The following is a 17,107-nucleotide window of genomic DNA, read 5'->3' on the forward strand; positions in this document are numbered from 1 at the left end:
AATGATTCACAGATACTGAACTTTATTTAAAATGTGAAATATTGTATAACACGACAGTACTAGAGTCATTGTAGATGAAAAAAGGAGTACATTTTGAGATTAATGTCAGAAATGTTCTACAAAAAAACAAAACAGTTCTGAGTTTGAAAATATGCTAAAATAACGCATATTTCTCAAACGCATGTTTCTTAAAACAATTTGCTTGAAAAAAATCTGAAATTTTGAGATTATCAGAAAATTTCAAGAAAAATCAAGGACCTTTCTGAGTTTCAAAAGTTGAAACTTTTGAAACTCAAAAATTTCTTTATTTTTTTTCTACTGGTAGAAATTCATTCTGTAATCTATATTTAAGTTATCTCTGCATTTTTGTCCAGTTTAAAAAAAAAATAATGACACGTTTAAATAATTCTTTCATAATTCGGAACTGTTCACTCTCCATTAATTTTCTTCAGTTTTAATTGTAAAATTATGTCGCTTGAACCTTCTAGGTTAATAATATCTATGTACCAAACATGTTAGGTTTTCTCATATCTTTCTGGTTCAACTCTGTTATTTATGTTTTAGTTAAAACATTTAGTGGAGGATAAACTACTAGAACTCAACGTGCTTCATTAAATCTCTGTTTGATTCTTAGATTACACTCACTTTTAGCTTATTTAAAATCAAATTATAAGTCTAGTTAATTTATTGCAAAGTGGAACAGAAGTACACTTGAGTATTAAGAGACAAGAAATCCAATTTCTTTGTGTAATTTCCATCATAGACATGAGTGTTTCATAAATGATTTTTTAATTAAAAGTAAGACTAGACTTATATTTGAGCAACAATCTGCAGAGACTCTTTGGTCCTGTGTATTAGCTATAAATCTAAAGAAAAAGCAGCAAAAAACCATCAACACAGATTATTTATCAGCTACTTTAATATTTTTGGGCAACTCTGTTGAAGAAAGGCAGAAAAGACTGAGTGTATTATTATCAATAAAAACACAATCTAGGTCATTCTTTATTTGAAAACACTTTCTGTATTCAGTCAGGTTTAAATTATGCAAATAAATACAGATTTTGTTTTTTTTAGTGTATAAATGAATGGATAAATGTGGTCATATCTACTATAAAATTAAAGCGAAAGCAGGAAGTTTGGTTCTGACGATTTTTCTTTGAAAATGTATCCTTCATGACCAGAAAGTCCAGGAACTTCCCCTGCAGTTGTCATCCTTTTCTGCATCATAGTGCAGATAACGTGACGTAACAAGAGGCAACACATATTTCTCAAAGCTTTTCAGAGGCTGGGCATGTGGCTCCCACCTGTATTTATGACAAATTCAGATTCAGGAACCTGAAGTCTGTATTTTCACATCTCTCTTTGCAGTTTCCTATAGCTCCAAACTTTCCAGACACTTGTGCGTCATAAATGCTGTCACACATGGGGATTAAAAGAAATCCTGCCCAGAATGCCGCCTCATTATCTCGACACTGAGACACAGTGAAGGAGGAATCAGGATCTGCATGCGTTTCACTAAGAACGATGATCCTGCATGAGGAAAGATCTGGGAAAGAAGAGAGGCACTATGGGTAAAAAAAATGAATGAAAACTGAAGAATGTGTCTGTAGAAGATAAAAAGATCAATCATTTAACATTTAAAGGGTCAGTATTATGCATAGTGCAATTTTATAGCACAATTAAGTAACTATGTTAACTTCAGTTGTTATAAAAATGATATATATCAAATAGAAGTTAAAAGAAATTTGACTTTGAAATGTAGCACCTTGAAATTGGGCCTCTGTCTCTTTAATAAGACACTTTTGTATGGAGTGAAAATAGTCTGAAACTCCACCTTCAAGAAGTGATCCTAACATCTTTCCTCTATTAACCCTGTAACAATGTTTTTACCAGCATTTCACTTCGAAGTCACGAAGCTCAACAGATGCACAGTTCCATTGTAGTTTGCTAATTGCTGCTGGCTAGTCTGAAGGAGTGGAAGAGTTGCACAGGATGCAGCCATCCTGTGCAAAAAAATTGAGTTTTTTCTAGAAAATGTCTGAGATTACTATCAAAATGTCTTTTTTTCTCAGAAAATTATTTCCTTTTTCTATAAATTTCTGACTTTAATCTCAGAAATTTTCTTGTTTTTTCTAAAATATTCCTGAGATTAATCTTAAAATTTCAGAGTATTTTATCCAGCAGATTTTACACTTTTCAAGCTAATAGTTTTTTTTTTCTTGAAACTTTTTGAGATTAATCTAAAACCTTTTGAGTTTTTTGGTGAAAATTCTCTCTTTTTTATCCACAATGTCACTAAAATGTCATTGTGTTGGTGAGAACCATTTTGGGAAAAAACGGCGGGATGACATCCATTCCTGTTCAGACAGAGTTGAATTGAACTGAATCAGCCAACGTTTAAAATTTGCATCATAAAATTAATTTTATTTTAGCCAGATCAGATTGAAATGTGTATTGCTGAGTTTAAACCTCCTACATGTTGGAATAGATATCACATAAATAAAGATCAGTGATAGAAAAATGAAAAGAAAAAGAAGAATCGATGCTCAAAGTTCACAGACGAGCATTTTTTCTATAGTTCGTCCCAAATACAACATAGAAATGGTCACTTTCAGCAAAATCAATTAATTCTAATTAATTGATTTTGACAACATGTTGCCAAGATGACAACATCTTGGCAACATGTTGTCATTAAAACAAAAAAGCAGCTGAGATTTCAGTGACTTCATTAAGCCGGTGAAAACCCGTGATCGTTCTGCTGTCTTTCTTCCACAACGTCTGAAATCTCCTGATCTGTTTGTCTTGATTTAATCCTTCAGAGAAGGTAATTCATGCCAATAAAACCCACTTCTTTTTTCATCTGTTATGGGAAGCCCTTCTTTATAATTATTATTTCAGTGAGAATAATTAATCAAAAATAGTTTTGGCAGCTCTAACAAGATGGATGGGCGATAACGACCTGAAAATTGGAATTTAGCTGGCATCCATTTTTTAATCAAACGTACCATCCGTACCCATGAGGCGCTCATAAAATACTCCTTTATGTATTCTTCATAATCTTATTCACTGTTTCGTTTCTACATTACTACAGACCAGGCCCAACGCATTCACTCAGATTACATTTGTAAGAACTTGAAGTACTTTACCTCAAGAAACGAAGATTACAAACAGATATCAAAGACATCAGTAATATTTTTCATGTTCTTTCTAGAACACTAACATTTCTATTTTTGGTCTTTTTCTGTGTTTCAATATTATATAGCATAAAAAGTCTAAGTTTTTCAATTACTGAGAAATTTTCTTAAGACAAACTGTCATTTCAGTTTTGCTTTTATTCAGATTTTATTTTTGAATTATGTTATTTATATGAATTGTTTTAATTTTGTCACACTACAAAAATACAAAATCTTACCAAGTATTTTTGTTTAGTTTTAGTAAATATCTTAGCGCACTTAAAATAAGACAAAATTAAATTACAAGCAACTTTTCACAAAGACATATTAGCTTGTTTTATGTCAAGAATTTATTTAGTTAAATAATATTGGCGAAAAAGTTCTAGTTCAACTGGTAGGACATTCCACTGTGCCGTTACCTAGCAACCCCAGCGGTCACCTAGCAACCCAGTTCCAGTTCCAATGCAAATTACTTTACTAATAACAAGTTAAAAATGTTATTATAAGTGAAATAATCTCCCTGAAGAACAAGTACTTTTTCATTTATATTAACTGATTACCAATTTGAAACAAGCTCTGATATGTTGCTGAAAAGTTAAAGTTAATTTTGTCTTATTTTAAATGATCTAAGATATTTGCATTAGAACTAAGACCAAAAATTCTTGGTAAGATTTTGTATTTTTGCAGTGTGACTGAAATCAAAATTTTGTGGCTGCCATATTTAAAACTCTGCAGCAAGCTTTGATTAATGAAAATCCAAACAAAAAGAACACAGCAGCAAATGACTAAAAACTGTAGTTAAACGTAAAACAACATGAGCTCACTTTCTCTAGTTTTACTGGTGATTTATTTGGTGTCACCTGTTACAGAGTTTAAGTGGGTCATTGACCTGAACAGGACCTCAGCCGATATATTTCAGCTGAATCCATAAATGTCATTTCTGCTTCAGCTGCTGGTCGTTTATCATCAGCAGGTGATGAAGATAAAAGGTAATAAATCCTGCTGGTGTCGATCAACTGATTGGGATTTTTGAGGCATTCACAAGCACTGCTTGTTTAAAGCAGGGCTAAAAAATAAAGTGAGCAACATTAGTGTAAGAACGTTCTGGAGCCAAAATGAAAAGCACAACCCAGTAAAGGTAAAACAGTTTTCATTGATAATAAATCTGAACATGTGGTTGGACAATAAAAAGGTAAAAACCCAGAACCCACTGCTGTGGCCGTCACATGTTGGCCCTGAGGCTGCTGACAGTCACTCTGAGGATGCTGCAGCAATAAAACGTTATATTCTCCACAAGAAACTCACCACACAGGAGAAGAATCGGCCACTGGGTTTTCTTGGAGGATTTGTCTGCTCAGCAGTCTAATAACGCCACAGAAATGACTCCCAGGAATCTCAGATGAATCATGTGAAAAAACTCCTGCAGACAGAAACAGGTGGAAAAATCCTCAGTAAATCCAACAGCAGCGTCGGGAAAGAACCCAACATTTAGAGACGTAAAGAAATCAAACATTTATAGTCAGAAACTGACAAATATTTAAATTTTATGCTGCTTATCACAACATAGTTGTAAGGTTTTTTTTTGTCTAGTTTCTAGTTCAAATATATTAGTACACTTCAAAGTGAGTAATAGGAGCTTTTTGTAAGTGAATAAGTCTTCAATATTGATCAAAAAGTTCTGGTTCCCCTGGTGGATTATTTCACTTATAAAATGGTAAAAATATTGTGTTATATGTGAAGTAACCTGCCAGTGGAACTAGCACTTTTTAAATAAGTAACAGGGAATTATTTAATTTAAACCAGCTGCTGTATCTTGATTAAAAGGCACATTTATGCTAGTTTTATCTTATTTCAAGTGTACCAAGATTAAATTTTAAAAATTAGACCTAAAATACAAATATTTTACATCTAGTTTCTAGAGCAAATATCTTCTTACACTTCAAATGGAAAAAAAGACTAAATTAACAGCAATCTTTCAGTGAGTTGTATGAACTTTTTTACAGCAAATCATTCATTAATATTGCCGAAAAAGTACTAGTTTCACTGGTGGGTTATTTAATTTATAACTTAGGAAAAATGTGAAATAATCTGCAAGTGGAACTCAAAGTTTTTTGGTCACTGAAATACCTTAAAACTGAAATGTACTGAAAATTAATCAGTGAAATTGATTTTAAAATGTGGTTCAACAGAATAATTTAAAATAAACAAATGAAGTTATTTCAGTGACCAGTATGAGTTTTTCCGTTATTAACAACTTTGTCCATGCATGTATTTTAACACCAGCTAGACGAGATCATAAAGATTTTCTTATTTAGAAGATTCTGGGGGAAAATTGAGTAAAAAAAATACGATTATTCTGGCTCTAATAATCCTTCGCTCTACATGAACAGAGCTGACCAGTAATGAATTCTGGGTTGTTTTTGACAGTCAGTGTCATGCTGACTTTAAAGACCCAAACAATAAAGGTCGTGATTTCCAAGTCATTATTATGAAAGTTTAATGTGTTACCAGCCACTGAGACGTCCAGTTTGTTTCCTCATGGTTTAATCAGCTCTTCTCTTCAGCAGACAAGTGTTTTTTTTGTTTTTGTTTCTGATGCACCTCACTGCAGGAGATGTGACGCCATTCGTTCATGATTCCAGGAAGTCAAGATCTGGTGTTCCTGTGAAAAAGTGATTTTTCTCTGGAAAAATTTTGCTTCTTTATCTCACATTTAAATGTTTAAGATCAAAGATGTCAAACTCTTTTCCATTTTGGGCCACATCAAAATCATTAATGTTCTCATTCCATACCTGAATGTCCTTTGACATTCAGTCAAAGGACTGGAATGTGCCAGAATGCATAGATAAAACCCATTAAACTGCTAAAATATGGACAAATGGCTGCAAACAGATGCATAATTATATAACCATACATCTTTGAAAAGCATTAGTAGAACCTCCTGCACAACCAACAAGAATGCAGCAAGTGTTTTCTGGTTGTCAAGTCAACAACAAAAAAACTTTTCTTTTCCAGCAGCCATTGTTCAGCGCATGCAGCAATAAAACCAGCTGACCAAATATACTGGAGCTCAGTTTGGGTTGCTAGGTGACAGGCTAGGCTTCTGAGGTTGCTAGGTAACGACGCAGTGCCAGTTGAATGTTACCTAACAATTGGGAGGTTTTTAAAACGACTTGTTTTCCAGACACCTAAAAAACATCAACTTATTACCAAGCGCTTAGACTATTTTTAGAAGCAGTAGAGACCATAAAGGGAAACAAAAAAGAGCAAAATGAGAATTTTGCATAATTTGTCCCCTTTAAATAAAATAAATAGGTCATTACCACGCAGCTAGTACCTCATACATCTTTAAAAATTATTTCAACATACCTAAATAAAAAGTACATGTATGTATTCTTAGTGTTTGAACTTTATTTATATTTGAATGTTTAATTATCCGGTCTGTATTAAAAAAAGCAACCGCTGGAAGAAAATTTGTGATGTAATTTTAACATCGTTGTATAAGGCATGTCTAACAGGACTGGGTAATATGGAGGAATTAAAGCAAATTCAAAGTGACCACAGTTAATCTCTGATACACCGACTGGATCGTCTGGTGGTAATTATGGCCGACCTTTTTAAATTAAGAGCTTTCTATCCAGGATATCAAACTTCCTGAAGAACATTTACAACAGACTCTGTTTTTTCCCCCATCATAGTGGAGGTGACTCACACAATCACATACTGAGTGGTCTCTGTATGTGTGTATGTGTGTGTGTGTGTGTGTGTGTGTGAAGCCCACTGACAAAGGGAGAGAGCGAGCTCATGTCTTTATTTCAAAGCACAGAGGAGGAAATTCTGCACAACGGCAGGACTCCTTGCAAGAAAGAAGACGCTAACAGGTGCTGAGCCTCTGGACTAACAGGTATTTTTTCCTCTAATATGAACTTCACCGACAAAACATAGTAAAATACCTGCAGTATGTTGCATTAATCAGAATAATAGTTGACTTAAAATAAATTTAGTCAGAATTGCATTAATTTATGTTGAAGCTGTAAACAAAGATGATATAAATATAAATTATAAGTCTTGATTAGGATTATTTTTGGAATAATTTAGTAGTTTGAGACAGAATAAAGACATGCAGTATCCTCATTATGATGGACTTATTCCTGCGCTACAGTGCGTTGAACACGTAATGAGGCAGTGCCTCTTTTGCAGCGCTGCTACCTGGGATTCGGCATCTCAGATGGGATTTCTTCTGATTGTGTGCTTGATGCCTGCTACTTGTTCCCTTTTCAATCACAAAACTGACACAAAGAGAGACAGATTGTTCTGTATCCATTTCCAGTGTAAAAGTGTGAATCCTGCTGCTGTTTATTTAATCTGTTTCTGATCTGAAAGATTGAATTATGTTCAATAATTTGGTGTTTTTAATCTTTTTTTTTTTAGAAGCCGCAAATCAAGTCTTCCATCTTGACTTTTTTTTGTTTAATATCTGATATTGACCCTTTGCAACTACGTCACTCAGTCACTCTAACCGCCATGATGGACGTCAGAAATGAAGATCAGAAGTACAGAACTGAACGCCTGAAGTCGTTTATTTTGCCAGTTTATTAATGACTTTTACTTGTTTGAGTCAAACAAATTTATCTGTGAACGTAACAAACCTGGTTGGAGCTCATAGACGGCGGTATTTATAAAAGTTGGAAGCAGCTAGCTTAAAAACCGACCCATACCTTTTTCCCCTTTGTTCAAATGACCGACTTTGCCTGAATTCACACCACATTATTTATGTCACTATGTCATAAACGGCGGTTCCCCTTACACTGGAGCAGCCTTAAAAACGTACAGAAGTCGAGATGCTAACCAGTTTATTTCCGTACATGCTAGGCTTTATGACTGTGCGGCACAGTTTCCATGGTTACTGATGGTTACACGCGTACCTTTGCCATAATGCAATATTTCATTATCTTTCTAATCATACTTACTTGTAAAGTATATGAACTTTAGTCTTACCTTGTAAAAAATGTTCGCTGCAAATCTGCGGTTACACCGAGTAGCCAGTCATTATGGTTGACGGCTGCTTTCCATCGCTCCTCAAAAGTTATACAATAAAATGACAAGTTTGGTTTGTATTCTTGCCTGTTTGTGCGGCCGACCGCGTAGTACCCTGTGACCACTTTTTACTGCCGAATCAACTTAATAAAAGCGATACCGGGCCACCACATGTGCGTTTTTCGACAGGCTTTACAGGAGCGCATAGGTTGCTTTGACGTCTGTCATGGCGGAGCGGGCCGAGTTTCGAAGAGAGTGACGTCACGTGCAAAGCGTCAAAACAGTCACGTGCAAAGCGTGAAAACAGCCGGCTGATGAGTATTTCATTTCATATCATGTAAAGATGTTTGAGCAAATGTTCACCGTGGTTCATGTGTGCTGAACACATCACCTGCTCTTCTCATGAATACTCGCTGCATCAGATTTAGAGAGGCTCGGAGAATAAAAGCTGAAAACTAAGAAGTGTTGGGTTTGTTGACGGGGACTAAAAGACTCGCTGAAGCTTCTTTAATGAGCCTGATGGAGAGCTCTGAAGTGGCCGCTGATTATTCTGCTCTAATGTGAGTCATCTCATTCAGCCAAGGGTGTCCAAACTTTATAGGCCAAAAAATAAATCATTTTTTTAATAAACTGAAATTATAAAGTTCTATAGAAATGTTCAACCATAAAGTTAGCATGAAATATTTTAATTACTCTGGAAAAACGTAAAACCTTCAGTATTTTTGGTCTAGTTTCTTGTGTAAGTATCTTAAAACACTGGAAATACAACAGAACAAACTTACAAATAACTTTTTAGCAAGATATAGGAACTTTTTTGAAGTAAATAATTTCTTAATACTGATTTTAAAAAAATACTCGTTTCACTTTCAAATTATTTACTTCTAAAATTGGGAAAATGTCATTTAACCTAATTGTGGAACTAGAACATTTTCATCAATATTAAGAAATTATTGACAAGCTCCTACATCTTGCTAAAAAGTTACTTGTAAGTTTTTGTTGTTTTTCAAGTGTATTAAGAAATTTTCACTTAAAACTACATCAAAAATACTCTTTATGATTTTGTATTTTTGAATCTAGAGGTTGCACGTTTTCCGTTTTTCACTTCCGATACCGATACTAATGCCAATATCTAAGGTTTAGTTTTGGCTGGTATCTATCCAATACAGAAAAACAGTTCTGAATTGACTGAAAACTTAAATTAAAAAAAAAAAAAAGAGATAAATGTACTGAATTAAAAACAGTACATCACACTTAAATACACCATTAGCTTCACAATCTTGGGAAGATATGCAAAAAAAAACAATTTTAATTTGCTCAGTCAGTTCATTTTGGACTATAAAATAATAAAACTGACAAAAATAGACTGCAACAAACCTTTTGAATAGTTCAGATAGTTCAATCATGAATTGTGAATATAATGCAAAATAATAATAAAACATGATGGTGCTCAGAATACAAAGCATATGGACCAGAAACATTGTCACTGATACTCAATCTAGAATATTTTTCAGTATCGGGACGATACAGATATGAGTATCGGATCAGTGGAGTGAGTCTCAGTTTCTTTTTAAATGTCGACCTGATCATCTCCATCTTGGTTTCTGCAGACATGGACTGGGAGAAAGCGATGAATTTCTCCAGAGTGAACTCCTCGACCCCGGCCTCTGACTCTTCATCCTCCTTCTCTTCATCCTCCTGCTGTAACTCCTCCCACCTCCTCTTCCACCCCTCTCTGTTTCCGGTCCCCACGTTTTCCGGCTTTGACCTGCTGTTCAGCCTGAAGCTCCTCTTCATCCCGCTCTACTCTGTCGTGGTTCTGATCGCCTGCTCCGGGAACCTCCTCCTCCTCTTCCTCATCTGGCACAACAAAAAGAGACACAACACCACTAACTTCCTCATCAGTAACTTGGCGCTCGTCGACCTGGTGATGTGCGTCTTCTGCGTCCCTTTGACGGCCTCCTACGCCTTTGACAGGCGCGGTTGGGTGTTCGGGTACCACATGTGTCACTTTGTGACCGTGATGCAGTCCACCGCCGTTTACGCAGCGGTTCTGTCCCTCATGGCCATCGCGGTGGATCGTTATATCGTTGTAGCGTATCCCATTCGCAAGAGACTGGGATGCCAGTTCTGCTGCTGCCTGGTGATGCTGATCTGGTTGTCCTCTCTGGCGCTGTCCACCCCGACTGCGCTCCACACGGTCTACCTGGACCTGCACACGGCGGGCCTGGACATGGCGGTCTGCGAGGAGTTTTGGGATGGACAAGAACAAGGCAGACTCATTTACTCCTGTTTCATTCTCTTCTTTTCCTACTTTGTCCCGCTGGCTGCTGTGTCCATTTCCTACTGCGCTATATCCTGCCACCTGAAGCGGAGGACCACGTCCAGTTTGACAGCATGTCCTGAGCTGAGGTGCGCACGGGCCGCCTGGAGTAGACGGCGGAAGAAGACCTTCTGTCTGCTGCTGGTTTCTGTTCTTTGCTTTGCCTTCTCCTGGCTCCCTTTGCAGGTAAACATGAGTACAGGCTGTCTGCATATCCCTAAAAAGTTTTAAAAAGCCTTAAAGGTGACCTACTATGATTCCTTGGATAGGTTGCGATAGGTGTATAGAAAACATGTTCATGTTCACAATTTTTGCACAAAATCATTCTTAGGTAATGACATTTAGTCTGGTCAGTTCAGAATGAGACATTTTAGGGCCTCTTGCCACTTTACATTCTCCAAATTAACTACTGCTGGCCCCTAACTCAACATTTACACTCGCTCCTGAAAATGGCTGCAAACAAATACAAAATTATTCAGCAGTACATCTTTGAAAAGCAGAAGTGGAGCCTCCTGCACAGCCAACAAGAATGCAGCAAGTTGTTTCTGGATGGTAAGTCAACAACAAAACTCTTGTATTTCCCAGAAGCTATTGTACAGCACATACATTGGTAAAACCAGCTGACCAAATGTCCTGGAGCTCCGCTTGGGTTCCTAGGGGACGGGCTAGCAGGGGTTGCTAGGTGATGGCGTAACTCAATATTCGGGAGGCTTTTGAAATTGCACATTTTCCAGGCACCAGTAAACTTAAACTTTTTGCTATAAAACAGCTGTGAGTGTGTTTTTAAGTGACTGGGCTGTTTTTAAAAGCTGCTTAGACCCAAATGGAAGTACAAAACTGTGCAAAATGAATGTCCCTTCAAATTAATATATCTTAAATTACGGCCTTGAAAATTTCTTAAATTCATTTTAAAAATGTAAATTTCCCTTAAATACCTTAGTCAGAGGCCTTACATATTTTCTTTGAATGACTTTTCTGTCAAAAAGAACAAAACAACAACAATCAGAAGCAGATCTGAAGTAACAAGATCTACGTCACCATCCAATAAATAAATGATACATATTATTCCTCCTAAAACACCTCTGTTCGATGTCGGAGTAAGGCTGGACGATACGGCTGATAAACGTATCGTCAGCGTGTCAATCGATAATTGTCGATATTGATAATGATTGATTAGTTTTAATTTCAAATATGTGAGATACTGACAAACTGGTGGTCTGACTGCTTTATCCACAGTTTTTTTGTTTTATTTTTAGGCAGTGTGCCAAAACCTTAAACTGTTTCTGCACAAGTTACTCAACAAGTTGTTGCTAGGCAACCAAAGAGTGAGAGAGTTAGTTGATGCCCTGCCTTCATCTCCCAGAATGCAGTGCAGTTCTGGATTGTAGTTCAGTGTATATTCTATACATTGAACATTTGTATTATCTATTGATATTGATCAAGTGTAAATCGCAATACATATTGTTATTGATTTATTGTCCAGCTCGATTTCAGAGCAACTTTATCTAAAATATTAAATTGCCTTTAGGTGTAGGCTGCTTCATATTTCAACCGTTTTAATCATGTGATCATTTCACAGAATAAAAGGCAGGTTCAAATTCAATGTTTTAATGCATTGATTATCAATCTTAAAATTTATGGAACTTTTTTGATCATCATTTAAAAGGTCCGGATTTCAGTGCCATTTATGATTGACAACTTGATTAGAAAAAACCTGGATTTCTTTCACCACCTTCTTCAGGAATAAGTTGTTGCTTTGACTAGACCTGCCATTCTACAAGGATATTTTGAAGTGTCCAAAGAAAAGCAATTAAAGGAGAATTTGAGGATGACAGCTCTCCCAACATATATTTAAGTTAAGAGTATTATTTATTTAGCTCCATTATTAGTTCAATTATTTATCAAAAGTAAATAAAGGAGTTGAAAGAAGGTAAGTGAATCGTCATGCACTGCAAAAACACAAACTTTTACCACGTATTTTTGGTCTAATCTATTTTCAGCAAGATATAGCAGTCTATTTTAAGTAAATAATTGTTTAATATTGATGAAAACATAACTAGTTCCACTGGGAGATTATTTTACTTATAACAAAATATTTTTCCACCAATAAAACTAGTCATTTTACATCAATATTAAGGAATTATTTACTTAAAATAAGCTCTCATATCTTGCTGAAAAACTACTTTTAAGTTAGTTTAGTCTTATTTCAAGTGCTCTACAAACTAGACTAAAAACACTTGAGTTTTTGCAGCGTAGATTGCCAAGAAGTTCTTATTATTTATTATAAATTATTATTTTCTGATTTATAAGAAGTACAGCTGCTGCTCAAAATGTTTGGGTTATTTGTAGATGCCATGAGTCATAAAACATCTGTCATACACATCCAAAAACCACGCAGCAGCGCACATCAGAAGCACCATCAACGGGCCTGAAAGCTTTAAAATGGACCCCAGCTTGAAAAAGAAGGCGTCCTAGTTTTACCAGTCATAGCTTTCAGTGCATCGTCTCCACATACAGATCTGGTAATGGGAAAACGTGGGGAAAAAATACCAATTCAGCAGTTACAAAGCACTTTGAGCTGCACTCTGCTGTTTCTTTGACACAGCTTAAACAATGACGAATTGCAGCTACAGAACCGTAGAAACTGTTAAACTTTATCACTTTCAGTCACTTTTATTCACGCAGTGTCAGTACGCAATGGTAAGAAACCTATTTGCAAATTTTTAACTGGTAATATGGAATCATATTATCCAAAACAATCCAAATATATTGACTCAAATTCAATCCTATTAGGAATGTGGCGATGGGGAAGTTTATTGATTTCCTGTGTGAAGTTCGGTCTTGTCATCCAAATTCCTTGCATATTAATCAAGTCAAAGATCTGTGGGTTGTGTTGGCTAACAGGAACATGAGCCCACCTTCCACTTTACAGGTTTAATTAATTTACTAAAGACAGTTTGGTGCCAGAGGCCACAACAAATCTTGCTGCAAAGTGGAGAACTAACACAACTGTCCGACGAGAAGCCAATAATGTAATGGATGGTCTGTAAGGAAAAAGCCACAGACGGAAATCAAAGTGATCAACAAATTAGGTAAAGGTAAACTCACTAAGAGTGGGGATTTTTAACCCACTTTAAAATCCACTTTGAACCCACTTTAAGAGTGTTTAAAATCGATAAGTTTCACTACCATTAACTCAAACTTCAGCACCTTTGGGAAGCAGCCAATCAGAGACTGCTGTGATTTCACCTGATAGTCTGGACTCGATTTCAATGGGAATCAAAATCACAACATTTGTTACATTTCAGCTGCTGCCCTTCACTTTCACACTGCAGTCAAATTAACCAAATCCTGTTCCCCTCCTCACCTGTGGGGGCGCTGCACCAAGAACCACAATAGGAAACAACACAAAAATCTCTAAAGAAGATATTGAGAGCAACTTCCTTCTTCAAGAAATGTAAACAAAAACTAGAAATTCTACATTGTGAATGCTGTAAGCTGAATATTTTTAATAAAATTGCAGAAGCATTTGAAGTTGATTGCAGAAGACTTTCAGAAAATAAGATTGATAGATATCTCATTTAACCCATTATATTAAACTCATACTGACTTTAATAAGTTAAAAAGGTAATAATTGGCTGCAGATGCCAGCCAGAAACTAGCATTGGCTACAAAAACAATCATGCCAAACAACAAACATTTTGTTCACCACTCACCAATTCCATTTGCAGTTCAGACAAACTTCATGATTCAAAGCTCACTGGTTGTTCAGATCTTAATAATATTTTAAAAGTGCATAACAAACAAAGCGATGAATCAGTTGTTTGGAAGCACAAACCTGTAGCAGCTAGCTCTCCCCCTCACACCTGACTGGGAAAAGTGGAGCAGGTCTTTATTTCCACTCCGTGACTAGCTGTCATTCTGACCAATGATGCTGCATCTAGAGCAGCGAAGGCGGGCGAAAGGGCAGATTTTACCCTGGGCTACAGTTGGAAATGATGACATTAGGGTTTGAAGGAGGGATTGGAGCTTGAATCGTAACATTTTTAGCATAATTTTTCAGAAATATGGGATGTTTCATTCATTTCAATGGGGCTCAAGATGATAACAAAAAGCTGATTATTTCATAAACTGTAGGTGATGTCAATACCAAAAGACATAGACGTAACGTCCTGAATGAGCAGAATATGGTGAAAGTTGAACGGTTGATGTAGCATGAAGTGTGCAGAAGTAGTGAAGTAGCAAAACAACAGATTTTATCAGTTGTAGGATTTCTCTTTTGTCTTTGGTAAAAGACGTCAACCCATTTCTCCCCATAAGTTATAAACTTGTTTTAATTGCATTTACCCAGAATGCCTTGCACTCTAGCCCACCCGTGATTTTGGAGTGGTCTTCGGTCCACTTGGTGCTAAGATGTGCATTCAAACCACTTTCAGTTCAACCAAAGCAAAACTGAGGTTTCACTTTTTTGCTCGGCATCAGAGTTTGATGGCATTTTCACACTTCCCCAAACAAACCAGACTGAAGCAGACTAGACAAGATTGGTGTGAAGTCACCCTAAAAACAAACTCTACCATATCCCCGGCTGCTGTTCTGCACTTCTGAGATGTTTCAGTGCATTTAATTCACACAATGAAAGAAACTTTGCATGCAGATCTTGGAGTATTGAACCTCCAAGGTCAAAAACAGATTGGGTCAAGCTACAAGAGGTTGATTTGTTTTCTATGCTGGACTGCATATTTCTGAAATATTACATTTTCTTGCCTCTTAATAACATGCCTTATTTTCCAGGTGGTGAACCTGATACGTGACCTTGACACAGACTTCTCCATACTGGGGAAGAATTACATTAACGTCATCCAGGTGTCTGCTCACCTGCTAGCCATGAGCTCGGCGTGCTACAACCCCTTCATTTACGCTTCGTTGCACACTAAATTCCTGTCCTACCTCTGTCTCAACCCCCTGAGTCGCAGGAGAGGAACAGAGAAGCACGGAGGTCAGGGGTCGAGCGTGCTGACGACGTCTCACAGAATGCCGCGCCTCAACACCTTCACCACTGTGGCGGATTTACCTGCCGTCGTCCTGAATGACCTTGTTCCAAAAGAAAACTACATCTGAGCCGCGATGTTTTTGTCTCAAAATGTGTAATAAAGATTTTCACATCAGCTCTACAAACATCTTTAAAAGCAGGTGAGATGGAGGGGCTAAACTTTTATTCTGACTGACAATAGGTGAAACAAATTAATCTTAAGCACACTTTAAATACACATTAAGATTCTCACATTTCTCTTTGTACAAATAAATCAGTAGTAAAATAATCTTATCACTGAGATAACGTAGCTATTTTAGAAATTATGTAAATGCTGAACAGTTTAGTTATGCTGCTCTTTGCTGTTAGTTTCCTTATTCTTGTTTTTCATTGCTGTTTGTGCACATTTGAACGTTTGTGTGACGTGAGAAAGTATTTTCAGATCATTAAAGAAACTTTAATATCAGACAGAAATAACAGGAGCAAACTTTTTATTTATGGAAATAATAAAAACATTGTTAAATCTACGCTTGACTGTGATTATTATTATTATTATTATTATTATTATTATTATTATTATTATTATTATTATTATTATTATTATTATTATTATTATTATTATTATTAATTTATTTCAGAAGTCACACTTGATTATTACCTAATATTAAAAAAATAATAATTTGTCAAACTATATGACCGCTATGGGAGGGGTCAAAGGTCAAAACCACTGATGACCCAAAACTTTTACTCGATTAGCAGAACTTTAACATATTTTTAGTCAAGTAAAAGAGTGGCAGTCAAAAAAATATTCAAGAGTAAAAAAATATTTGGTTAAAAGGTTACTTGAGTACAGAGTAACTGATCGTTGTATTTTATAATAATGTCACCAGATGGACAGAAATACAAAGTTATGTGCAGATTTGTGAAATTTGAAAATGAAAATAATTTGATAAATAAAAATTTAGGTTGTGGAAATGAAAGAAAATTGTAGTAGTTTTATTTGCAGCACAGACTGAATGAATTCATGTCAGACTTCAGTACAATCAATTCAGCTGCAGATGTGACATTTGTTGGACAGTACGTGTGCAAAATCTTTTGTGTATTTAAAATGTCAGCTGAGATGAGGACAGAATGTGGCACTGATATCATGTCTCCTATAATTATAAAGCACTGAATAAACCTGATAAGTATAGTTTACATCACTTGTGTTTTTTGAAGTAAATACTAATTCTACAAAGCAAAATACATGCAAAATTACAGTAATTTGTGTTCTAGTGGCATCAAACTTTGCAGTTCTGATTTAATGTTTGAGTTTTGTTCAAACTTCACTGTTAAGTCACAGCCTGAAACAAAACAACAGGAGTTTCTCAACTTATTATTTTCTTACATTAAGCTAGCAGCCAAACAAGCCGTTTGACTGCAAGGTTTCTCTGTTTGTCCGACCTTAGATGTGAAGCTGCCACGACCCCAGACATTGAGGTGTTGAGCTGTAACAAGCTGGAGCGAGTTTTTCTCAGAAAGAGAAAAACTTTTTCTTCTCTCACCTGC

At 36.0% G+C, this 17,107-nt stretch overlaps 1 protein-coding gene and 1 long non-coding RNA gene across 5 annotated transcripts; one reads left to right on the plus strand and one right to left on the minus strand.

The window, feature by feature from the left end:
* Positions 1-117: 117 nt before the first annotated feature.
* Positions 118-8,559, minus strand: LOC122846435. The gene is made up of 4 exons (XR_006373237.1): positions 8,172-8,559; positions 5,682-5,835; positions 4,479-4,593; positions 118-1,546 (listed from the first exon to the last, which is right to left on the minus strand). It is a non-coding gene; the product is annotated as an uncharacterized LOC122846435 (long non-coding RNA).
* Positions 6,503-16,020, plus strand: prlh2r (prolactin releasing hormone 2 receptor). 4 transcript variants are annotated; one of them, XM_044143406.1, is made up of 3 exons: positions 6,503-7,077; positions 9,818-10,716; positions 15,322-16,020. In XM_044143406.1, the coding sequence occupies exons 2-3, from the start codon at positions 9,820-9,822 to the stop codon at positions 15,646-15,648; spliced, it is 1,224 nt and encodes a 407-aa protein (XP_043999341.1). In that variant the 5' UTR covers positions 6,503-7,077; positions 9,818-9,819; the 3' UTR covers positions 15,649-16,020. The 4 variants fall into 4 exon arrangements, with proteins under 4 accessions (XP_043999341.1, XP_043999340.1, XP_043999342.1 ...); XM_044143405.1 differs by lacking the exon at positions 6,503-7,077 and adding an exon at positions 8,603-8,770; XM_044143407.1 differs by lacking the exon at positions 6,503-7,077 and having other exon boundaries at positions 9,507-10,716; positions 15,322-15,393; positions 15,504-16,020.
* The last annotated feature ends 1,087 nt before the right edge of the window (positions 16,021-17,107 follow it).

This window comes from Gambusia affinis, linkage group LG16 (assembly GCF_019740435.1).
Source record: "Gambusia affinis linkage group LG16, SWU_Gaff_1.0, whole genome shotgun sequence".
NCBI classification, from domain to species: domain Eukaryota; kingdom Metazoa; phylum Chordata; class Actinopteri; order Cyprinodontiformes; family Poeciliidae; genus Gambusia; species Gambusia affinis.

What these genes read in the sequence shown, in the direction of transcription:
- prlh2r (XM_044143406.1), top strand. Translation starts at nt 9,820, where the DNA reads ATGGACTGGGAGAAAGCGATGAATTTCTCCAGAGTGAACTCCTCGACC. An exon ending in TCTCCTGGCTCCCTTTGCAG is followed by an intron (nt 10,717 to 15,321) that starts GTAAACATGAGT and finishes CTTATTTTCCAG; the next exon opens with GTGGTGAACCTGATACGTGA.